The following is a 26,069-nucleotide window of genomic DNA, read 5'->3' on the forward strand; positions in this document are numbered from 1 at the left end:
TCCCTACATATATATATATATATATATATATATATATATATATATATATATATATATATATATATATATATATATATATATATATATATATATATATATATATATATATATATATATATATATATATATATATATATATATATATATATATATATATATATATATATATATATATATATATATATATATATATATATATATATATATATATATATATATATATATATATATATATGCAGTACAGTATATATATATAGTATATATGGGCTCTAATCAACATTCACTTGTAAGGATTAGAAAATTTAAAGCTTGTAGACAAAGTGTTTGAAATTTTATTGTTTGATGTGTGTTATATATATACAGGTTTGGTCCTCCACTCTATGTCTGCAAACTACCAGTCAGTCACAGGCTATTATAACTCGTTAACAATTCACCAGCTTTCTACACAGTCATTGGGAGATGATTGTAACGTATCGAAGTGTAGGATCGTAAAATACACATTAAGGAATTGTGAGATCTAGTATATACCTTTTAGGACCTGTGAGATGGTGAATTAACTATTATTGACAGAGTGATAGAAGACTGTACCTTTGGGAACAGTAAAGTCATAGAATACACCTTAAAGATCATGAATACCTATATATCAAGACACTTTTAAGATTGTGGACTACACTTTTGGAACAGTAAGATCATAGGTTGAGTTGAAGGATCTTGTAATATATTTTGTAATAATACAAGACTAGAGAGGACCTTAAGGAGCTGTAAGATGGTCGACTGTAACATAGTGAAATACAGTACTGTACACCCAAAGGGACATTTAAGATGAGGAGTAGCATCTGCATCTGTAAAACACCGTTGGATAGTGGCCGACATGTTGAATACAGTATACCATAAGGAACCTGAAGTCCGAGCCTCTATCTCCTAATGCTTCACTTGCTGTTTGATGTATCGTGTTCACCGATGCTTTGTAATAATTACCAACCGTATAATGCACCTTTGCTGATTGCTGTAGGATCATTATCAAAGCTCATGCATGATAATTTTGTCACATGAAAAGTAGTTTTGTCACAATGGGTTGTGATTGGCCGACGGACACACCTCACTTTGGTAGAACATTAACCTAATGTTCTGAAACAGATAATAAAAGGAATTTGGTGATTTTTCCTTTAGGACTTGCGCTTAACAGATGATTCACAATAGTTCTTTCAAGCTAGTCGTTGATTATGGTGTTGCCTGTAATTTATGGTTTTAATTTAAAGTGTTGTTTGATTAATGAAGGTGTTAATTGTTTGTCCTCTTGTATATTTGATGTTATTGCATAAATAATAGCTTGAGTTACAGGCAAAGATTACCAACAACCCTGTAAACTAGTGAGAATGAAATTTAATTTAAAATGCGTTAAATATCAACTATAATAATCCAACATTATTAACAAATAGATGTCTTTACTATGTTTAAGTAGAGTTAAAAATTAAATGATATGTTTTGTTATTGCTAGAAAAAGATGAAGATGAATAGTTAAGTGACAACTGTACTGTACTGTACTGTACTCTTCATTTTGGAAATGTAATATAAGCCATGCACACTTTCTCTCTTGTGGGCTTGTGATTGGCTATCATGATAACTAAAACATGGCTATGATTGGCTGATTACATCACCTAAATGCTGTATTATAATGGTATCTTGTACTTGTTTATTATCAGTGACAAATGACACCTACATCATGCCAGATCATATGCTTATATAAAAAATATAATAAAAATGTATCTTTATTCTCTTAAAGGTTTCATATGATCAACAAGATAAGCAAATGTTAAATTGGGATGAACAATGGGTTTACTTGTCAGTGGTTGTGAGGCTCATAATTTTTGGGGGAAACAGTGTTCAGTGTATCATTATGTCAGAAACTATAATTTACACAAGTACGTACAGTAAATCAATGTAAACAATTTTCATCTCTGGGTGCCGGGACTCGAACCTGAACTACCAAACCCATTGTGGTCCAGTGGATAGCTGCCTGACTGCCACGAATCCCAGCACCCAGAGGTGAAAATTGTTTACATTGATTTACTTGTGTGAATTATAGGTTCTGATATAATGACAAGACCGTTGAGCTGGAATTTTGATTAAATGCTCTCTGGGACCTGTGTGTGGGCAGCCCATCAGAACCACAATATTATGTGGGCATGGGACCTTGAGCTACAGGTGAGTAGCTAAGGATGGGTAGCTTTTTGCCCATTGTGGTCTTGTGGAGAGATGCCTTACTGCAGACATTGGTGGTTCAGGTATGAATCCCGTTACCTAGAAGTGATTTTTTTTACTATGTTCAGTGTATATAGATGATAAATGGTGAGTGCGTCTCATAAAATCAGTTCGTTGACAAACAAAGAAGTTTTGTAACATTTCTGTATTTTTGTTGTAAGTGGAAGGACGCTAAAATAATTTTGGAAAGGTTGTGGCGGGAGGAAATTAGATTTTAATTTAAAGAGAGCAGAAAACTGCCACCACTCGCCTTAGTGCTCAACAAGAGCCAGGAGCTGCTCAGCCCCTTCTACCATCCTCCTCATTAACAACTGATGGCCACTTAGAATCAAAACAGTTGACCTCTCTGGGCATCCCTATCCAGCCAGTCACAAACCAACATGAGGGAGTGTGGCTGAGACTCACTGTATTTTACATTTCCACCATCAATTGGCTGTTATTCAAAGTGTTACATTTTTAACATGAAGCTGCTGGTCTAGTTTCCAACGTGATTGTGAATGTGAAACTTCCCTCTTACGATTTTGTTATCTAGGGACTTTCTTTCGCTTCATTAATAGTTAATATTTTGAAATTGATGTTTTTCATTTTATAAAGAAAAGTGTTTGAAATGTTTAAGAATAAATTCAAAATATTATGGCAGTATTTCGAAGATGAAGATGAAGAACAAGGGACAGTAGTATGGGAGATCTGGCGGTAAATAATCCATTTAAAAAATGAAAATTAATATATTTTAAACATTTACATTCTAATACTATTACAGGAAGCTTAAGATTTTAATAAAAAATATACATTGGTTTATTATAATTTTGGTTAGGGATAAGTGCTACAGATTTATATTTTTTCCCAGTGTTAGGAAGGTATCACTCGCCATCCCTCCTCCGTATGCCGAGTGAGCTACGTAACACAGGGATCATTTGTATAAGGGAACTACTGTAGTAATAAGCTACCCTAGCCGTGACGATACCTTGACATAAGATAGCCCAATAATTTACAGTGAACAGAGGTCAGAATTGTTCCCCTACAGATGGACCGGAACCGCTTCCTAGGTCTTCAAAAGACACCTCGTATCACTTGAAATTAAAATCCTTCAACCAAGGAACTCCGAACCTACCGCTCGTTTTGTGTCGTAGTCTAGCGTATGGGCAAATTCAGGTTCATATTGTCGCTTTCCCAAAAATTCCGATCCCATCGCTCTCTTCCCTAAAAATTCCGATCCCATCGCTCTCTTCCCTAAAAATTCCGATCCCATCGCTCTCTTCCCTAAAAATTCCGATCCCATCGCTCTCTTCCCTAAAAATTCCGATCCCATCGCTCTCTTCCCTAAAAATTCCGATCCCATCGCTCTCTTCCCTAAAAATTCCGATCCCATCGCTCTCTTCCCTAAAAATTCTGATCCCATCGCTCTCTTCCCTAAAAATTCCGATCCCATCGCTCTCTTCCCTAAAAATTCCGATCCCATCGCTCTCTTCCCTAAAAATTCCGATCCCATCGCTCTCTTCCCTAAAAATTCCGATCCCATCGCTCTCTTTCCTAGAAATTCTGATCCCATTGCTCTCTTTCCTAGAAATTCTGATCCCATAGCCCTTTTGCCAAGGAATTCTGAACCCATAGCTCTTTTACCTAAAAATTCTGACCCCATAACCCTTTTCCCTAAAAATTCTGACCCCAGTGCTCTTTTTCCAAGAAATTCTGAACCCATGGCCCTTTTTCCTAAAAATTCTGAACCCATGGCCCTTTTTCCTAAAAATTCTGAACCCATTCTCTTTCCTAAGAACTCAGATCCCATTTTCTTTGACATAAGCATAGAGAAGAAGTTTTTCAAGCCATCGTTGTTGACGCCCCCATGGAAACTTCGGATATTTCTCTTGGGTTTTGTGTTAAATAAATCCTCTTGACTTCCAAAATTTTCTCCAGCACTTTCATCATAATCATATTGGCCAGTAAAGCTGAACTGTTCCTTCTTCAGGTCCTCCTCTTCGGTCCCATCATCGTCGCTACAGTTTTCGCTCTCGAAGTCTCGTGGATTGTCGGCGTCCGAGAGCTTTCCAACAGATCTCTTGCCGAGGAATTCAGACCCAATCCTCCTGACGCCGCGGTTGAGGAGCTGTGGAGACTTGTAACGGCCTGCAGGATTGGACATGGCCATCAGGAAGTATCTGATCATGGACTCGTGGGGTGTACCTGCAAGCCGCTTCACCACCGGGTCATCGAGCTCATCTGTGGACCAAGGGATAACTTTAGCTTGTGAATTTCATGAGAACAGCAAACTGTACCAAAAATATTAACAGGCAGGTAGACATGTTTTTACAAGACCCTGAGACAATATAATGGGATTTGAAACACATGTAAACTGATTCTCATTTAGTTCCGGTAGTGGAGGAGGAGAGTTAGAGTGACGTTTACATAATCTTGTGAATTATGTAAGATCGAAAACACGTTCATATGAATGGCATGACAATTGACAGAAGCCTCAACGAGATGCAATACGGAGTTCTTAGCAGTTGGGATGAAAGTTATGATCAACTGGAATGTTTACAAGCCTGTGTGTGTCGGAGAACCTGTCTACCAAATGTTTGTATGTGGTTGCACACACACACACACACACACATTAACTGAGAGTACAGTGCTGGTGGTGGTGGTGTTGGTAGTGTTAATGTTAGTGGTGGTGGTGTTGGCAGTGTTAGTGAGAGGTAATGGTGAGAGTACAGTGGTGGTTGTGACAGTGTTCGTTGAGCTGTAGATGATGGTGAAGATGGTCCTTGTAGTGAAAATGTTGTATTGATAGTGAAAATAGTGTCATTAATTAAGAGAGATAATGAATATGGTAGAGATGGCTCTGGTAGTAATGGTAGAATGTTTTTGGTGGTCAAGATGGTGGTTTTGTCACATTAATAGTGAAGGATAATGGTGGTGGTGTTGGTGATGGTGACAGACCTGGGAGATGGGTAGGGAGGGCGGCGGAGAGGACGCACCAGCAACACAGCAAGACGCATGACACCACGACGCATGGCCAACCCCTCACCATCACACTGCTCCTGTAACCAAACACAGCCTTAGTACCACTGTACTCATAGTGACACTGTTAACAATATTACTGATAGTGACTATTATGAAACAAGCAAAATGAGTTGAAATAAAACTGCCCTGACCATATTTTTTTATGAGATATTAAATATTATAATAAATATAATAATAATAAAATATTAAATATAATAATAATAATAATAATAATAATAATAATAATAATAATAATAGTAAAGGTCCATAAAAAGATCAATAGTGAGGAAAGATACATGTAAGTTGTGTTGTGAAAGTGAAAATAAAAACCCTGCAATTGTGTGTAAATGAGGCAGAAAGTCAGAAGTAACCTGGAACTTGGTCAATTTTTTTTTATGCCATATGGCAGCAGGGTCAATCATTAGACAACACATTATGCTTCTAATATCTTCCCAGGCGGTAGTACCTCCCTGTTTGGTAGCTGCCTACTACCTACATGAGGTGAGCTATCAGTTGTGCCGTGAGAGAAAGGCTTCTACTGGTATTCCCGGACGAAGTATCCGAGGTAGAAACTTCGTCTCTGGTCAAAGGAATAAACATGATAAATTAGATGAACCAATTATAACTGTACATAATAAAGGACGAATTATGTTCTTTATCGTGAGAAAATGCAAGCCTTACACATTTGTAATTTTTCGACCAAAATATACTCTCTCATAATTGAAATTTAAGGGGTTTAACGAATTAAGTACTGTACTTACAGAATAACACATTAACACCAAAATTGCGCTTTGGATATCCATAGTTGGCGAGTAATTAGCATTGAAACACGTCATTATATTCCAAACATCATTACGACCACTAATTACCCCACAATTAAATCGTGGAACATATATTCGAAATCAGCATGCTCAAGAGTACCTACGGGCCCATGAGAAGGCTCCACAGGGGCGCTGCCGAATCTGTGAGGGACTCTTGGAGCGCCACCGCCCCTTGGAGGGCCCTTGAGGGAACCCTTGGCGGTGCCGCCAATTTGTATACCATTCATGCCCAAAGGATAAAGAAAGGTAGGAGCACAGTTTTGAATAACATACATATGATATGACAGGTTTATTTATCATTATTTAAAAAAAAAAATGTGAAAACTCCCTACAGGCAAAGTAGAATCTGATTTTTAAATATTATTTACAGGTGCTTGCAATAGATACCAGTACTGGGCTTGAGAAACTTAAAGGAAAGAGCCTAGAAAATATAAGCAAAAACACCAGATTATGCAGCCATCATTTTCCCGAAGGCAAGTGCACTGCAGGGAGGCTCTGTAAAACTGCATGTCTAGATATTAACCAAGGTTTGTATTATATGTACTACAGTATGTCAAATATCAAATATTGCAAATAGATATGTTTGCATATGTATATGTCTGTAGACGTTATTTTATGTTCCACATTTATATATTTATATATTTTTGTGGAAAATAAACCATAAAACTATATGTATATCCTTCACCCCCAAAATACTGACTGTTACTTATGATCCTAAAAAACACTGTAATATTTTATATTCTAAAGCATAGAAAATGAGTTGGCATTCAGATGACTTAAATGAATACATGGAATAAGATATTTATGTTATTCACACATAAAATGTGCAAAAATATGTTCCAAACACGAATCAAAATTAAAGGGAGAAACAGTTCTTCCAGTAATTTACGATAACATAGCAAGGTGAACAACTAATTTATACAATTTATGTGTATTACAATATATGGAGAAAATACAAAATTGGTTATATTAACATATCGTAAGCATATTTCATATGAAAATTGACACGGTAGCAACCTTTAAAATGACGCTCCGTATAGTGGTGCACCAGCTCAATAGAGGCGCTGTCGTGGACTTAGACCGCACATCGTTTTTAATGGTAAGGATTGTCGCCTCCTGTCTCTCGTGTACAGTGTAGTGTAGTCTTGGCTTGGCCTTACCGTGCTGCTTGTAAACAAACGTCTTATTGCAGGAGTGACAAGTTGAACATTACGGAAATGGAAGCCTTAACCCCACGAAAGAAAAGGAAGCCCAACTGGATAGCAGACCAAACTTTATTATTGGTGGAGGCCATTGGCGAGAAAAAGTTAATATTGAATGGCCGCTTCAAGCCTTTCCTCAACAATAAAGACAAAAAGAGGGCATGGCTGGAAATCACCATGAGAGTCAATGCTGCTTTGCCTGGTGTGGTGAGGTCAGTGGCAGTGTGAGGCACGCTGGTTCTCAGTATTGTCCAAATAAAGAAAGAAGATCTCTGCTAAAAAGAGGCAATACACACAATCAGGTGAGGTTTATTTATTTATTTGGTCAATTTATAGTATCACACCGGTCGCTTAAATAAAAGCGAAGACGGAGGCCTGGAGCAGGGGGTCAGACCTCCGCCTTAAGCCAACAAATCATGGCGACACTTGTGACTGAGTGAAAGTAATAATCTTGAAAAATTAGTATCTTTAATTTCCGGTGGAAATAAGGGCAGGTGTGATACTATAAATTCACCATTTATTTTTTGTACTAGGCCAATGGTATTTCTGTGAAATCAGTTCTGTGGCATTCTTATATTGGTAATTATGTCATGAGATAACCCCCTTACCCCAATAGAGGCATTTGTAAGAGAAATGCCACTAAAATTGTGGCACTTATGCCTTATCCTCCCAGTTCCACTTTGTAGTGTTTCCCTCATTAAATTAGCCATGATACCTGCACGGTCCCGTCGGTATAGCATGATGAATTTAGTCACTATATTCATTAACCACATATCTCGTTTCCCGATAAATGTGCTGCCGCCGCTGCCTTGATATCAACTCATAGACGACTATTACAGGACTTAAAAGTGCTCCCGAGGTCTTTTAACTTAATAGAACTATTAAGGTCCTTAAAAGTTTTGCGTATGTACTATTTAGTGCTTAACAGGTCAGCCTTAACAACCGTTTGTTAGCATTTAAAAGTTTTGTGTATACTGGCTCTGGTGTACAGACATAAAACAGTAGGTGGATTCGACCAAGATTATCCAATAAAACCTTAAGATGGTTAGGTTAGGTTAGGTGCTTTACTTAACTAAGCTTCGTGGCTAAAGAGTGATTATGCGTACACGTAAGAAAGATGTAAAGACTCAGAATGATAACCAATATACAAAAGTTGTGCTACCGTACTGTTGTGGGGGGGTCACAAACAGCGCCCACAAGTAGCACTTCTGTCAGTGAGAAATTGTCCTACCCACAACTCCTCTCCCCAAGGTCTCCCAACACACTTCTTTATCTTGGTTGACTCTGTTATTTATCTCACAAAACACCTCCCTGAGCCAGCTGCCACAAACACTAACATAATCCTTAACAATTTCTCAGCTTTGTGTGTTTTTTTCCCAGTATAGGAGTGAGTGATCCATAGTTAAGAGATTTAACCGTTGATAGTAATCCTGGGAATGAAAACAGTTTAATTGAATGACTGAAGAATGTACACCGTATTAGTGTGTGTGTGTGTGTGTGTGTGTGTGTGTGTGTGTGTGTGTGTGTGTACGAGGTTGCTGGCTTAGAGATGTCCAGAATAAGACATACATACATACATACATACATACATACATACATACATACATACATACATACATACATACATACATACATACATACATACATACATACATACATATTTTGACTAATTGTTTGATTGACAGAGAGAGAGAGAGAGAGAGAGAGAGAGAGAGAGAGAGAGAGAGAGAGAGAGATTTCAGGTGATCACATTAATGAACTGTTCACCTGGCTGTGTTGGTTACAGGTGATGGACAATGAGTGTTAGACATGGTTGAATGGACACCTTGAATCTCCTCCTCCTCTGTCTCTCTCTTTATTTGGATTGATGCAGAGAGAGAGAGAGAGAGAGGATAGGAGAAGGGAAAGGGGAAAGTGGAGAAAGGGAGGGAATAGATGAAGGGAGAAAGACTAGGTAAGGGAAGAGAGAATAATAGAAGGTGGGGAGAGACGTAGAAAGAAAGGAGGAGAAAGATGAGGAGTAGGAGGAAGACAAAGGTCCCGTGAGGAAGACTACTGACCCGTGGGTAATGTGATGGAGGCGGGGAGGGTTAATGAGGTACCTGTAGGAGAGGTGCTGTGATCTGTTATGACCTCCTCGACACCTCGGCCTCTCTCAACCTCACCTACGCCTCACCTCACCTGACCTACGCCCACACCTCTGTACCCTCAACCTCACCTACGCCCACACCTCTGTACCCTCAACCTCACCTACGCCCACACCTCTGTACCCTCAACCTCACCTACGCCCACACCTCTGTACCCTCAACCTCACCTACGCCCACACCTCTGTACCCTCAACCTCACCTACGCCCACACCTCTGCTCCCCGGGATCAATCATGGGTCGAGGAGGTCCAAGAAATCCGTGACCCATTGATTATTCCTTAACGATATGAGCGTCGACATACCTGGCTGGGCACCTGATGATGCTCTTATTGTTTACCTGTGAGGGCAGTGCCATTATGAAGGAGGAGGAGGAGGTGAGGGAGGAGGGGGAGGAGGAGGTGAGGGAGGAGGTGAGGGAGGAGGGGGAAAGAAGTTACGTCATATATTTCCTTGAGAGGGAGGAAAGTACAGGTGTGTTCCTGGGTTGTACAGGTGTCAGTGCAGGTGTGAGGTGAGGAAGCTGGAGCGTCACAACACCTGCCAAATTCCCGTCTATTTTATGTAATTGGAAATACATTAATTGGGTCACATCGGAGGCAGATGGTTATACGTAGGTAGGTGTGTGTGGCGACCTGTGGTGTCATGGTCAGCATCCTCGCATCACAAGCGAACGGACCCGGGTTCGATCCTCGGGCAGGGTGAAACGCCTTTTGCCTCTGTCTACCCAGCAGTAATTTGGAACCTGGATGTTAATCGATTTGTGGATCGTGTTCCGGGGTAATGGTCAGCCTTTGCAGTTGGTGAGTTGTCCGGTCTTCTCGGACTATTCCTTGACACTGGAGTATACTCGGCTGTAGGTGGGTGTAGTTGGCTAAAGGTAATGGTAGGAGGGCGTATATCAGCCTAGAGCCACCCACTCAGCTAAGTCAATGACCTTACCTGAGTAGATATTCCTCACCATGAAGAGTAACACCATTACCTGTGTGTGGGGGAGATACGGAGGGCTAAGCATGGTGAGAGGTCTCGTAATAGAGGCTAGGAAGACTTGGAGAGGAAGGTGAGGGAGATGATAAAAGACAGGACGAATTATCTGAAATAATATCTCCCATCACCCACTCAACAAGCATTATACACGTCACCCACTCAACAAGCATTAAACACGTCACCCACTCAACAAGCATTATACACGTCACCCACTCAACAAGCATTAAACACGTCACCCACTCAACAAGCATTAAAACGTCACCCACTCAAGCATTAAACACGTCACCCACCAACAAGCACACGTAACACACGTCACCCACCAACAAGCACTCACCCACAAGCATTAAACACGTCACCCACTCAACAAGCATTATACACGTCACCCACAACAAGCATTAAACACGTCACCCACTAACAAGCATTAAACACGTCACCCACTCAACACATTAAACACGTCACCCACAACAAGCATTATACGTCACCCACTCAACAAGCATTAACACGTCACCCACTCAACAAGCATTAAACACGTCACCCACTCAACAAGCATTAAACACGCAAGCATTAAACACGTCACCCACTCAACAAGCATTATACACGTCACCCACTCAACAAGCATTATGCACGTCACCCACTCAACAAGCATTAAACATTCACTCAACAAGCAAACACGTCACCCACACGTCACACTCAACAAGCATTATACACGTCACCCACTCTAACAAGCATTATACACGTCACCCACTCCAACAAGCATTATACACGTCACCCACTCAACAAGCATTATACACGTCACCCACTCAACAAGCATTATACACGTCACCCACTCAACAAGCATTATACACGTCACCCAACAAGCATTATACACGTCACCCACCAACAAGCATTATTCACGTCACCCACACAACACACCCACTCAACAAGCATTATACACGTCACCCACTCAACAAGCATTATACACGTCACCCACTCAACAAGCATTAAACACGTCACCCACTCAACAAGCATTATACACGTCACCCACTCAACAAGCATTAAACACGTCACCCACTCAACAAGCATTAAACACGTCACCCACTCAACAAGCATTAAACACGTCACCCCATCACTCCCTATTTTAAGGCAATTTCTTTCCTCCTGTCGCCTCCCGCTCGCCTCATCAGATTACTGGGAGTGGGATGGTCTTCTTACCGCGTTAGTTCATGGAATACAGTACACTTTTGAGCGACCAATCTAATCCCGGGAACAAGACTCGAATTTCTGTACTAAAATTGTGGGTTTTGTATGGTTTGATTAGGTTAGGTTAGGTTAGGTTCGGTTCGGTTAGGTTAGGTTAGGTTAGGTTGCCACTGGGGTAATGACTGAGTGTAAGTCCCTAGCGTATTCAAGCCGTGAAAAAAAGTTACTTGGATGCAGTTATGGGCCATGCGCGTAGCAGCTGATAACATCTTTCCAGAAATTCAACGCCAAGCTAACTGAAGCTAATTTGACTCGAGTAATCATTCCTAATCTAAGTTTACCTAAAAATGATCACAGAGTATTAGCTAACGTGATATTTGGTCGACTTTGTGTGCTGTGGTCAAATTGCTTTCTCGTCGGGCATTGATTATTGTGACTATGCTATACTGTACAGCTCTTGTCACCCGCACACAGTTCCTACTCAAGCTCCAAATCGCTTAACGTTCATAGGTTATTATTATTATTATTATTATTATTATTATTATTATTATTATTATTATTATTATTATTATTATTATTATTATTATTATTTTACTCCTAACTAGTAAAATTAGGATGCATCTGATTACAATACAGTAGTTTTATTACATTTAAGACGACATTTTGAAGGACAAATTTTACCCGCAAACCTTCGAGAAACTATGTCCAAGCAGAGCCCACAGCTTCTCCTTGGCCTCCTCTTCCCCTCACAAATGTTTTCTCGTCGGGTTTCACGTAATGGTATGTAAAGGAGATTTCCAAAATGCTGTTTGCAGACGGAGGGCGCGAGGGAAGGAGGCATTGGTGGACGAGTCTCAACAGGGAAAGACAAGTTTGGTGTAGCGTCTGTGTGTCTGGGCGTTTGTGTGTTTCTACTACACGAGCATTTACTTACCGGTAGTACGATATACCACAGACTACCATAGATTGTAGCATAAATATCTCATACAGTCACTCACTTATGAAATATTTACCATAATAATACTTGACGTTTCGGTGGTAAATTGTGGATTGTAAAACGTCGTAGCCACCTGGGAGATGAACCCTGCCCATGAGGTGAGCGGCTGTCCCGATAACTTTGACGAAAAATATAATATATATATAAATATATATATATATATATATATATATATATATATATATATATACGATAACTTTGACGAAAAATATAATATATATATAAATATATATATATATATATATATATATATATATATATATATATATATATATATATATATATATATATATATATATTATATTTTTTTTTTAGGACAGAGGATTGTAGTCTTTATAACAGTGAAGTAGAGCATTATTTTTATTGGAAAGAGAGACTGTCAGGGGGAGGTAAAACAGGGGGAGGTAACGCAGGGGGATAACACAGGGAGAGGGGCGAGGTAACACAGGGCGAGGTAACACAGGGCAGGTAACACAGGGCGAGGTAACACAGGGAGGTAACACAGGGCGAGGTAACACAGGGCGAGGTAACACAGGGCGAGGTAACACAGGCGAGGTAACACAGGGCGAACACAGGTAACACAGGGCGAGGTAACACAGGGCGAGGTAACACAGGGCGAGGTAACACAGGGCGAGGTAACACACAGGGGAAGTAACACACAGGGCAGTGTAAAGGATGGTGGAGGACTACTGAAGGTGCAGAGGGAGGGAAGGATTACCACTCTTAGTAGAGGAGGACGCAGGAGTACCAGTGACCCAGGGGTGACGCAAGAGTGCCAGGGGTGACGCAAGAGTGCCAGGGGTGACGCAGGAGTACCAGGGGTGACGCAGGAGTACCAGGGGTGACGCAAGAGTGCCAGGGTGACGCCAGGGTGAGGGAGTACCAGGGGTGACGCAGGAGTGGGGGTGACGCAAGAGTGCCAGGGGTGACGCAGAGTGCCAGGGGTGACGAAAGAGTGCCATGGGTGACGCAAGAGTGCCAGGGGTGACGCAGGAGTGACGTAGGAGTGCCAGAGGTGACGTATTAGTGCCAGGGGTGGGGCAATAGTGTCACAGGTGTCAGGTAAAGTACGTAGTGACCAGTGTCAGCAGCTGATAAATTAGCTGCCAGCAGCAGGAGTCAGCGGGGGGAAGCCCTTGGCAGCCGTCCACACCTTGATTACCTCCTCACTGCTGACACGACGCCCTTACTCCCACACCCTCTGGGACGCTCCCCGCCCTTTAGACCTGCCGACCCTCCCCTCCCTTCCTCCTTAGACCCGCCCTCCTTAGACCCTCCCCTTAGACCCTCCCTTAGACCTCCCTAGACCTCCCCTTAGACCCGCACCTCCCTTAGACCCTTAGACCCGACCCGCCCCTCCCCTTAGACCCGCCCCTCCCCTTAGACCCGTCCCCTCCCCTTAGACCCGCACCTCCCTTAGACCCTCCCTCCCTTAGACCCGCACCCTCCCTTAGACCTGCCCCCTCCCCTTAGACCCGCCCCTCCCCTTAGACCTGCCCCCTCCCTTAGACCCCTCCTTGGAGCCCGCCCTCCCCTTGGGCCCGCACCTCCCTTAGACCTGCCCCCTCCCCTTAGACCTGCCCCCTCCCTTGGGCCCTCCCTTAGCCTGCCCTCCCCCAGCCCGTCCCTCCCTTAGCCAAACGTGGCCTGGGGTAGCTACCTGTATATAAGGCGTATCTCTTGGTTCCTGGGACTAACTGATGGTCCCCTTGGACCTCATGGCCTTGGAGGGCCTCATGGTCCCTTGGGGTGCCTCATGGTCCCTTGGGGTACCTCATGGTCCCTTGGGGTGCCTCATGGTCCTTGGGTACTTATGGTCCTTGGTGCCTCATGGCCCTGGTCCCTTGGGGTGCCTCATGGTCCCTTGGGGTGCCTCATGGCCCCTTGGAGGGCCTGATGGTCCCTTGAAGGGCCTGATGGTCCCTTGGAGGGCCTGGTGGTCCCTTGGAGGGCCTCATTGTCCCTTGGGGTGCCTCATGGCCCCTTGGAGGGCCTGATGGTCCCTTGAAGGGCCTGATGGTCCCTTGGAGGGCCTGATGGTCCCTTGGAGGGCCTCATTGTCCCTTGGAGGGCTTCATGGTCCCTTGGGGTGCCTCATGGTCCCTTGGGGTGCTTCGTGATCCCTTGGAGGGCCTCGTGGTCCCTTGGGTTACCTCATGGTCCCTTGGGGTGCCTCATGGTCCCTTGGGGTACCTCATGGTCCCTTGGGGTGCCTCATGGTCCATGCACAAGAGACCATTAAGATAATACGAGGATCTCTCTGTTGTGGTTGTCATGACCGCAGCCAATCACAAGCCCGCATACGATAACGTGGGCGGAGCGTATTTTACGTAATTATACAATATGAACTGACAATGTTGACCGTGTATAATGTGTTGGTCAGTATCTAGACATCTGGCTACACAATATGACTACCATGATCCACTTTACACATTGCGTGTGCAGGTTGAGAGAACATCAGTAACTGGGTGTCTACATTATATATTTCTGCTTGAAGTCTTTTACTGTCGCTTCCCATAATTGTCATGTACCCGCTATCCCTTGACTCTTTCTCCCTTTGATGTTCTGTGTCGCCTTGATCCATCACACACAAAAGAGAATAAAGGAATAAAGATGACATGAGAGAATAGCCATGTCTTCAACACAAGGTTGTAATGTCTGGAGGTTCCCGGGTAAAGACTGCTTTGGAGGTTCCCGGCTAAAGACTGCTCTGGAGGTTCCCGGCTAAAGACTGCTCTGGAGGTTCCCGGCTAAAGACTGCTCTGGAGGTTCCCGGCTAAAGACTGCTCTGGAGGTTCCCGGCTAAAGACTGCTCTGGAGGTTCCCGGCTAAAGATTGCTCTGGAGGTTCCCGGCTAAAGATTGCTCTGGAGGTTCCCGGCTAAAGATTGCTCTGGAGGTTCCCGGCTAAAGACTGCTCTGGAGGTTCCCGGCTAAGGTGCTCTGGAGTTCCCGGCTAAAGACTGCTCTGGGTTCCCGGCTAAGACTGCTCTGGAGTTCCCGGCTAAAGACTGCTCCTGGAGGTTCCCGGCTAAAAGGTGCTCTGGAGGTTCCCGGCTAAAGACTGCTCTGGAGGTTCCCGGCTAAGACTGCTCTGGAGGTTCCCGGCTAAAGACTGCTCTGGAGGTTCCCGGCTAAGATTGCTCTGGAGGTTCCCGGCTAAAGGGTGCTCTGGAGGTTCCCGGCTAAAGACTGCTCTGGAGGTTCCCGGCTAAAGACTGCTCTGGAGGTTCCAGCTACAGGTGCTCTGGAGGTTCCCGGCTAAAGACTGCTCTGGAGGTTCCCGGCTAAAGACTGCTCTGGAGGTTCCCGGCTAAAGACTGCTCTGTCCCCTCATGTTATATAACCGTATGTCTCTTGCAGTCGTATTGGTTATATATAAAGGAACAATTTCTTACCACGAAGGTTTAGTATAATCTTGTTCTCTTCCCCCAAAAGAAAATATATATTAACTTGATTCTGTTCTCTCAAATATTCGTTAAGTACGGTATTTTATTTCGTCTCTTAAGTGAAGTAGAGTCTTTGTGTAATTTCGTCGCCATTTTGGTCATCTTAGCATTGGCCCACATCATATCACTGGGACTTACAGTGTGGGAGTGAGGAAATGGCGTCCCTGTTACTATTAGCTGTAGGGGGGAGGTGAGAGAAGGGAAGGAAGGAAAGAGGGAAGGAGAGGGAGGGAGGAAAGAGGAAGAGGGAGAAGTGGGAAGGAAGGCTAGGAAAGGAAGGAGAGGGAGAGCGGAAGAGAGGAAGGAAGACGGTAAAGGAGGAAGGGAGGTAAGGTGGAGGGAGAAGTACTAAGAAGAAGAAGAAGAAGAAGAAGAAGAAGGAGAGAGAGAGAGAGAGAGAGAGAGAGAGAGAGAGAGAGAGGTAAATAAAGGCCCACTAGGATACCATCATTCCCCCGGGTAAGAGGATTAAGTGAGAAGCATTGTGGTGGCCAAGCTCTTAACCCACGCTCGCTGCTTCACTCTGAATTCGAACCCGGCAAAGGAGGTTCATTCCGAGTTCTCCTTTGAGCTCTGGCGGGAAAAGGCTGCCACACTGGGCGGGAGTGACTCATCCACAAGGCCAAACTGGGTGGGGGGGGAGGAGGAGGAAGAAGAGGAGGAGGAGGGAGGAGGAGGAGGAGGAGGAGGAGCAATTATTACTGTACTCGTAAGATTATATGAGTTTTGTAAATGAATCCTCTTATAGAAAGACAGAAGCAGTACCCATATAAGTTTTTCTCTCAGTTAAGTTTGTCTCAGTTCCCGGTTACATTTCCACAGTTTAATATCCCCGTTTTCTTTAAATCTTCTCTTACGTCAACTGAATTTCAAATGACCTTTACTAAATTTCCCTTGATAGAAATATCCCCATAGAAAATATTACCATAATCTGACCATTAAAATAGAATAAATCTTATCAGGGTATCGAGAAAATCTGAAATCTGGCAGAGACTAATTTTTTGATACAAGAAAAACATATTACCAGAGAAAACAAAAATCGCTTTGTAAAAATAATCCAAAATAGCGGAGATAAGACTTGTACTGTTGGGTGCGTTTGTCCGCCCACTAAATATCGTCTGTGTATTGAGTTTGGTGTTACAGCAGCGAGCGAAGAGTTCAGAGGAGATAACGCAAGATTAGAGGTTAGTAATACTGATATATTAAATGATTTATATATACTGATTGGCTTATATAAGGTAGCTCCACGTACTAACATATTAAATAATCATATCATGGCTTATATAAGGTAGCTCCACGTACTAACATATTAAAGAATCATATCATGGCTTATATAAGGTAGCTCCACGTACTAACATATTAAATAATCATATCATGGCTTATATAAGGTAGCTCCACGTACTAACATATTAAAGAATCATATCATGGCTTATATAAGGTAGCTCCACGTACTAACATATTAAAGAATCATACCATCTAATAATAAATTGCCTCAATATAAAATCTAACTTTTATCTTATACAGAACGTCACAATTTATTTCTACCTGTTCATTAATGATAATTTCTGAAGCCACCAAACCGACCTTCACTTTTGATCAAACATTCGTAGAGTTTCGACGTGGAGTAATGTCATTTTTTATTTCGTTTCTCTCTCTTGAGGCTCTTGGGCGCCGTTTAAAATTAGACCGGTAACAACTAATGAATATTTACCTAGTTAATTAATACTATCATGTACGAGGGACCAGGGATAAAATGCTTCTACTTTACTATCATGGTCACTGTGTGTTGACTAATGTTTGCGTCCTGGACCAAACCAATAGTGTTTCCGAGCGACAAACATTGATCTCAACACAAAGTAACACGATTTTTTGTTCCAATTGAATCATTTTATTACAAGATGTCACTTTGTATGTTAATTAAAACTCAGTACAAAAATTAATAGCATACGTAGAGGAATATAAATTCTCAGGACGTGTAATTTTAATAAGTCTCTCAGTAGCGTTAAGGCATTATACTTATTCTGGCTACGTCCCTCTAATGAGGATAGTATACTGTGTTAAGTCCTTGTCAGCCGTCATACTTGAGTCAGCCGTCATACTTGAGTCAGCCGTCATACTTGAGTCAGGTCTTATGTGATTCCTATGACTCGGTTCCTTCTCTGATATATTGTACAATGAGATCAACACACGCACTGCTATTATTATAATTATTATTATTATTATTATTATTATTAATTTTTATTATTATTATGCATTGGGTTCAAGTTAACCTATTTATTTAAGTTTATCGGTAATTTTTTATTTTATTTTTTCATGGTCATTATTGTCTGTTTGTGAGTCTATTTATGTCGGTCTGAATGTTAAGTCCTTCTGTAGGTGTTTGTTTCGTTATCACTAAATCTTCCTCTTTACATGTTCAGTCGTTGATGACCATTGTGTTCAGTCAGTAAATACCACCATGTTATTTTCCTCATGTTCTGTTGTCCCCACTGATATAGAAGATAATTTTTAGGCAATATTCTAATGTTTTAAAAGAAAATAAAGAAAAATATAATGTTACATATACGACAATTATCAGAAATAGACAACAACGACTGTACCGTGTAGGTCAGCCTCACTGTGGGCCGCTGTGTTATGGCGGCGGCTCGCGGAGTAAACAAAGCGATTATCGTTTGTATATCAACATACAACGTTCTCAAAAGCAGATTATTCGTATAGTCAAACAAACAGTGTCCGAATCCTCTTGCAATTAAATAACGAAGTGGTTATTTGACCAGCTATTTGACCGGGACACGCGGGGATTGTGTATGACAGGAATAGTGCTGACGGAGGAACTATACTCGGTACTGAATTGGTTTAATATGAAAACTGTAAAGTGTAAAAAACCAACGGTATTACTCCCATAAGAACTTTGGTTTGACTTATAGAAGATAATCTGTAGTGTCATCGTGAAATATATTCATTTATTTAACACACACACACACACACACACACACACACACACACACACACACACACACACACACGGGTCTTCTGTTCATACTCGCACTGTACAAAACGAAGCCAATGACTCCAGACGCCTATAGGAACACAGCGTCATTACGACTCACCCGCGTCCCAAAGGCTGCCTCATGGACCGTGTTTAGAGAGACTTAAAAAAATGATCAGATATCCTTAGTAAATTATTATCTCTTATCTACGAGGAAAATTTTGCGTACGAGTCCTTAAAAATCTGTGGTTTTTATTTAGTTAAGGATTTATTTGTATAATTAATATTTGTTTATCGTTAGTTTGTAAGTATTGTAAGAGAGAGCCAGGGCTTATTAAGTTATAAAACTATCTCCTACTGCACCCATCTTTGGTCATCCTCTTAGGGATTATGGGGAAATTTTCGTCGGCCTCGACATCTCCAAAGCATTTGGGAGGGTATGGCACATGTCTTTGCTTTCTGAACGTCCCTCTTATAGTTTCTCTCCTCCACTTTGTTCTCTAATTTCTAGCTTCCCTGAGAACCGATCCATGGCAGTTGTTGTCGAGGGATCTACCTCTCGCTTTCTCTACTAATAGTGGTGTCTCACAGGGTTCTGTTCTTTCACCTACTCTCTTCCTACGACTAATTCTATCCCTTCCCCCTAATTCTCAAACTAGATCTGCTTCTAGAGCTGATATCATTTCATCTATCAATGCAGATCTGTGCAGCATCTCCGAATGGGGAGGTACAAACTTGGTTAAATTCAATAGTAATAAAATACAGTGTTTACCAATTACACCTTCCAAAACAGAAGATCTCCCACCAATCACATTTCAGCACGCAACCATTCTGCCAAATTCTAAGAGATATGCTAGGCCTCACCATTTCCTCTAATATGTCATGGAAGCCACACATCCACAACATTGCTAAAGCTGCCCCCCGAAAGCTGGGAATGCTGTACAGATGCTGTAGCTACTTCACTCCTGAGCAGTTGCTTCAAGTATATAAGGGATTCATTCGTCCTAACTTGGAGTACTGCTCTCATATCTGGGGTGGCTCTTCTGTCCAACTGTTAGGGTGGAATCAAAGGCATTTCGTCTTTTTAACTTTCTTCCTTTAGTTGATAATTTTTCTTCCCTTTCTCTTCGCCACAGTGTTGCTTCATTCTCTCTTTTACAGGTACTTTAACGGACAATGTTCGGTGGATTCAGTATCCTGTGCACCGCCAGCAAGGCCGTGGGCCCGTAGCACACGTCTTGCCCGTGGTGCCCACCGTTTCTGTGTGGATGTCGGTCACACTTTAATAACCCGTTATAGTACATTCTTCTTTCCTCACACAGCCAAACTGTGATGCTCTGCCTTCTTCTGTGTTTCCATACTCATACAATCCGTCTCACTTCAAAAAGCTGGTTTTCCGCCATCTTCGTGGTGTAGATTAATTTAGTCTTTTCTCTTCTATTTTTAATTTCTTTTTACTTCTTATTTTTTTTTTGCACCTCCAGGCCCTGTTGTGGGTCTCGACCTGTGCCCGTGTGGGCTATTCTCAAGAAAGAAAAAAAATGTAGGTTGAAGAATTCCCAATACTACAGGTTTTAAAAGTTGGTTGAATAGCTAAAAGCGATTCATTTTCCAACCATCGAATTTTTAAATGATTTTCAAATTTTTAAACACGAGATTTTTTTAATGGTTATTACTTTTTGATGTAACTTTTCAATTTTGTTTCGTTTATTTTTTAGTCGATAATGTCCAGTCCCCAGTTAAAAAAAATTGTGTGTTATGAGGTGATGATTCTCCTATGTGTAAGAAATAAATTAAAGAGAGGAATAAATCCACCGTTGTCACTCAGTATAGTCACTCAGGGTACAGCACTCAGGGTATAGTTACTCAGGGTACAGTTACTCAGGGTACAGTCACTCAGGGTACAGTTACTCAGAAGCAGTCACTCAGTATACAGCCACTCAGAATACAACAACTCAGAATACAGCCACTCAGAATATAGCCACTCAGAATACAGCCACTCAGAATACAACTGCTCAGAATACAGCCACCAGAATACAACCACTCAGAATATAGCCACTCAGAATATAGCCACTCAGAATACAGCCACTCAGAATACAACCACTAGAATACAGACACTCAGGAAACAGTGGACTAGGTAAGAAGCAGTAGAAAGTAATCGAGATAAATCATCTGTCAAAGGAGTGAGATGTGTGAGGCCTTGGCGAGAGAGAGAGAGAGAGAGAGAGAGAGAGAGAGAGAGAGAGAGAGAGAGAGAGAGAGAGGTAAATATACTTTTAGTGAAATATACCAAATGATAATATAGAAATAATACGTAAATAGAATAAACCAGGAAGTAAGGAAATAAATAATAAACTAGACAGAATAGGATAAGTTGATGACTGTGTGTGTGTGTGTGTGTGTGTGTGTGTGTGTGTGTGTGTGTGTGTTTTCTCTGGATTTTGTCTTGATCAACTCAGTTACCCTTATTAGCACTGACAATCCTCTCTTCCTTCTGTGGGTGGCTGGGCGGCGGTGGTTGGGTGGTGAGGCGGTGGGTGGCTGGGCGGAGAATAGGTATACATTGATGGGTGGCTTGGGTGGCTTGGGTGGGCAATGGATGCGTGACGTAGGGATAGAAGGAGACCAGTTTGTGGATAATGGCGCTGATGGGTGGAATGTGGGTGGTTATGTGGGTAATTGGGTGGAGGAGGCTTTTAGGGTGAAAGCAGGGTAGGAGCTTATGGGTGAGAGATAAGGAAACGAATGGTGATTTCCCTGTGGGTTGGACTGGACGTCTCACTGGTGGGGGCTGAGTGATTACCTGTAGGACTCTCTCTCTATTTCATCAACCCACTACCACCCACCCCGCCCACCCACACTGTCCACCCATACCACCCACCCACTTCTCCAACCATACCACCCAACATTGTCCACCCATACCGCCCACCCACACTGTCCACCCATACCACCCACCCACACTGTCCACCCCATACCACCCACCCACACTGTCCACCCATACCGCCCACCCACATTAATCCACCCATACCACCCGTACCGCCCACCCACACTGTAGGGATGATGACAGATGGCAGGATGAGTGACAGATGGTAGGGATGAGTGACAGATGGTAGGGATGAGTGACAGATGGCAGGGATGAGTGACAGATGGTAGGGATGAGTGACAGATGAATGATGAGTGACAGATGGCATGGATGAGTGACAGATGGTAGGGATGAGTGACAGATGGTAGGGATGAGTGACAGATGGCAGGTGGGAATGACAGATGGTAGGGATGAGTGACAGATGCATGGATGAGTGACAGATGGTAGGGATGAGTGACAGATGGCAGGGATGAGTGACAGATGGCATGGATGAGTGACAGATGGTAGGGATGAGTGACAGATGGTAGGGATGAGTGACAGATGGTAGGGATGAGTGACAGATGGCATGGATGAGTGACAGATGGTAGGGATGAATGACAGATGTGAATGATGAGTAACAGATGGTAGGGATGAGTGACAGGTTACTCACCGAAGCGCGGGTGAAGAGTAGCTGAGGCTGGCACTCGGGCGGCAACCCTGCAAGGAGAGTCGAGATGAGTGACAGATGAGTGACAGCGAGTGGTAACGTTATAACATTAGTAGTAACGCTAGTATAGGTAACAGTAGTGTATTAGTAACGGTATTAGATGTAACGGCAGAGAGAGAGAGAGAGAGAGAGACAGACAGACAGACAGACAGACAGACAGACAGACAGACAGACAGACATAATACTACATCTTTTACTGTTATGATTATTTCTCTTCAAAAAATTAATACAATCTCTTAAATATAATGTGTCAATTTTATGGTCATATTTATTATAATAAAGTAGGTAAAATAAGAGCAGTCTCAGGTGTGATGTCATTAATTAAGGGACAATAACCAGGTGTTTGAGGTCCTAAAACATTGTATCTATCACAGAGATGGAGTGTAAATTACTCCATTGTAATGACATGTTAGAGTTATATTTAATTTTTCTTCTTTCAAGGTTTTATTTTTTAACAATTAGATATTAAATTATATCACGGGTCGATTGGTCTCTCTCTCTCTCTCTCTCTCTCTCTCTCTCTCAACTAGTCTCCTCTAAGATCAGGATTCCAAAGCTTATCACTATAATCACTTGCTACACACTGGTAGGAGGTCTGATTACGACTCATCGCTCAGAGGTGCAGAAAAAATTATGCGACAATGTATTTTATTATTATTTTATTCAGTTTGAAATATTTAAATTATATCCTCATTTGTATATTTTTAAAAGTAAATGAATTATTCTACTGTTAAATTCAATGAATAATTATTGTTATTTGTAGGAGAATAATGAATTATGTGTGAGGGAGGGAGGGATCTCTGGCGCTAGTTCAAAGTGTCAGGAGCCGTCCTTTTGCTTGAGATATTAAACTGTTTTGTATTATATTATTGAGCTTAAAAAGTCAAAGATAAACTTCTCCATATTTATATTTGTTGATTAATGTAAATATAAAGTTAGTTACGCTCTCAAGGGAAATACTCAAGAATGATGTGGTATTCGGTGTGTGTTGAGGGAACGACCCACTAGTGCTCACAGCTGCGGACACGACCCACTAGTGCTCACAGCTGCGGGAACGACCCACTAGTGCTCACAGCTGCCCAACAAAGGTTTTTTTCCTCTCAGTGTGTGACGCGAACACGATCGGTCCATAAGTTACCCCAGCTGCCTCGACCTGCCGTATTCTCCTCCTAACTCTCCCTCTTTAAAGCAAAACAAAAAGTACTGTACCTCTCAATCACAACCGAACAACTTTACTGATAGATCCTAAAATTGAACTTTAGGAACGAACCTAAGAGAAAGTTAAATAAAATATAAAAACGTACATTCAAGGTTATTGGATGAAACAGATGAAATAAGTACTAGACCTCTCAAACAGTATCATTAGAGAGTAACAACAGATCCCATCAACAAAAGTTTTAATCTCTAGAATACCACAACGCATCACAGAAAACGTACCGTATTGACTACCATTTATGTGAGACTTAAACATTATGGGTGTTTTCTAAATATATTAAACACAAACAACAAAGAACATATATTTTAACATAAACAACTAAATAAGGACACACACTTCTCTACATTCTACTCATCTTTGGGGGGGGAGGAGGATCGAGGGAAGGTGAGAGTGATTACGACGAGACAAACGTTGGGCAGAACCGGAAATAATCCTCACTTTAAGACTATCAGAACACCTTAGTTTTTCTCCCTCGCTGATTCTACTTGTCAGTTAGCTCTCTCTCGTGAGGACCTTAAACTCTGCCTCATACAGTTCCCTTTAAAGACAACCTTAGTCCTAATTCCTTCTACAGTATTGTGTAAAACTAAATAAAGTTGTTAAGTGAATGTGTGTGTGTGTGTGTGTGTGTGTGTGTGTGTGTGTGTGTGTGTGTGTGTGTGTGTGCGCCTTCACTGTGTCTCTTCTGGTCAACACGAAATAAAGTGTGTAGGTGTGTGGCAAATCCTGATAGGTTCAAGATTAAGGTGAAGACAGAATTAAACTTGTGTCGGAGGGGCGGGGCCGTTGTTAAGAGAGAGAGAGAGAGAGAGAGAGAGAGAGAGAGAGAGAGAGAGAGAGACCCAACAATAGAATTTCCTCTCACTTTCCTTCTCTACACACACACACACACACACACACACACACACACACACACACACACACACACACACAACACACACACACAGACTATCATAAACCATAGCCTCACTGCTCCCATTTCCAAAACCTCCCAGCATTTTCAGATCGTCAACCCTCCCCACTCCCCACCCTCCTCCTCCCCCTCACGTACCAATTACCGTGCCGTCAAGTTCCCTTGACCCCAGCCAGGCTCACTAAATCCATTGTTCGCCAGAGAGATGTTTAAGATCTGTGAATTGTTGGTATATCTATTTGTCAAGGGGATGGGTGGTGTGTGTGTGAGGTGTGTGGGGTGGAGGTGGCTGGGTGAGGGTGGCTGGGTGTGGGTGGGGTTGGTGTGGTGGGGTTGGTGTGTGTGAGGGTGGCTGGGTGTGTGGTGTGTGTGTGAGGGTGGTGTGTGTGTGTGTGAGGGTGGGGTGTGGGTGGGGTTGGTGTGGGGGTGGTGTGTGTGTGAGGGTGGCTGGGTGTGGGTGGTGTGTGTGTGAGGGGTGGCTGGGTGTGGGTGGGGTTGGTGTGTGTGGGTGGTGTGTGTGTGGGGTGGCTGGGTGTGGGTGGTGTGTGTGTGTGGGGTGGTGTGTGTGTGAGGGTGGGTGTGGGTGGGGTTGGTGTGTGGGTGGTGTGTGTGGGGTGGCTGGGTGTGGGTGGGGTTGGTGTGTGTGGGTGGTGTGTGTGTGGTGGCTGGGTGTGGGTGGGGTGTGTGTGTGAGGGTGGTGTGGTGTGTGTGAGGGTGGGTGTGGGTGGGGTTGGTGTGTGTGGGTGGTGTGTGTGTGGTGGCTGGGTGTGGGTGGTGTGTGTGTGAGGGTGTGTGTGGGTGGTGTGTGTGAGGGTGGCTGGGTGTGGGTGGTGTGTGTGTGAGGTGTGTGTGTGTGTGTGTGTGTGTGTGTGTGTGTGTGTGGGTGGTGTGTGTGTGTGAGGGGTGGTGTGTGTGTGTGAGGGGTGGCTGGGTGTGTGTGGTGTGTGTGTGTGTGTGTGTGTGTGTGGGTGGTGTGTGTGTGTGAGGGTGTGTGTGGGTGGTGTGTGTGTGAGGGGTTGGCTGGGTGTGGGTGGTGTGTGTGTGTGTGTGTGTGTGTGTGTGTGGGTGGTGTGTGTGGGGTGTGTGTGTGTGTGAGGGTTGGTGTGGGTGGGGTTGGTGTGGGTGGGGTTGGTGTGGGTGGGGTTGGTGTGGGTGGGGTTGGTGTGTGTGTGTGTGGTGGCTGGGTGTGTGTGTGTGTGTGTGTGTGGGGGTGGCTGGGTGTGTGTGTGTGTGTGTGTGTGTGTGGGTGGTGTGTGTGTGGGGTGTGTGTGTGTGAGGGTTGGTGTGGGTGTGAGGGTGGCTGGGTGTGGGTGGGTGTGTGTGTGTGAGGTAGGTGTGGGTGGGGT

At 42.9% G+C, this 26,069-nt stretch overlaps 1 protein-coding gene across 2 annotated transcripts in view; it reads right to left on the reverse strand.

Moving 5' to 3' along the window:
• Positions 1 to 314: 314 nt before the first annotated feature.
• LOC121857735 (ribosome-binding protein 1-like) overlaps positions 315 to 26,069 on the reverse strand; it is a 98,970-nt gene continuing 73,215 nt past the window's right edge. The window contains exons 2-4 of one of the 2 annotated variants that reach the window (XM_042353849.1): positions 22,538 to 22,584; positions 5,197 to 5,297; positions 315 to 4,479 (exon numbers count right to left, since the gene is read on the reverse strand). In XM_042353849.1, the coding sequence (XP_042209783.1) occupies positions 3,350 to 4,479; positions 5,197 to 5,287 (1,221 nt within the window). In that variant the 5' untranslated portion in view covers positions 5,288 to 5,297; positions 22,538 to 22,584 and the 3' untranslated portion in view covers positions 315 to 3,349. The remainder of the gene's footprint in view (positions 4,480 to 5,196; positions 5,298 to 22,537; positions 22,585 to 26,069) is intronic. The other variant, XM_042353850.1, reaches the window with a different exon arrangement.

Source organism: Homarus americanus, unplaced genomic scaffold (genome assembly GCF_018991925.1).
Source record: "Homarus americanus isolate GMGI-L3 unplaced genomic scaffold, GMGI_Hamer_2.0 scaffold16712, whole genome shotgun sequence".
Taxonomy (NCBI): domain Eukaryota; kingdom Metazoa; phylum Arthropoda; class Malacostraca; order Decapoda; family Nephropidae; genus Homarus; species Homarus americanus.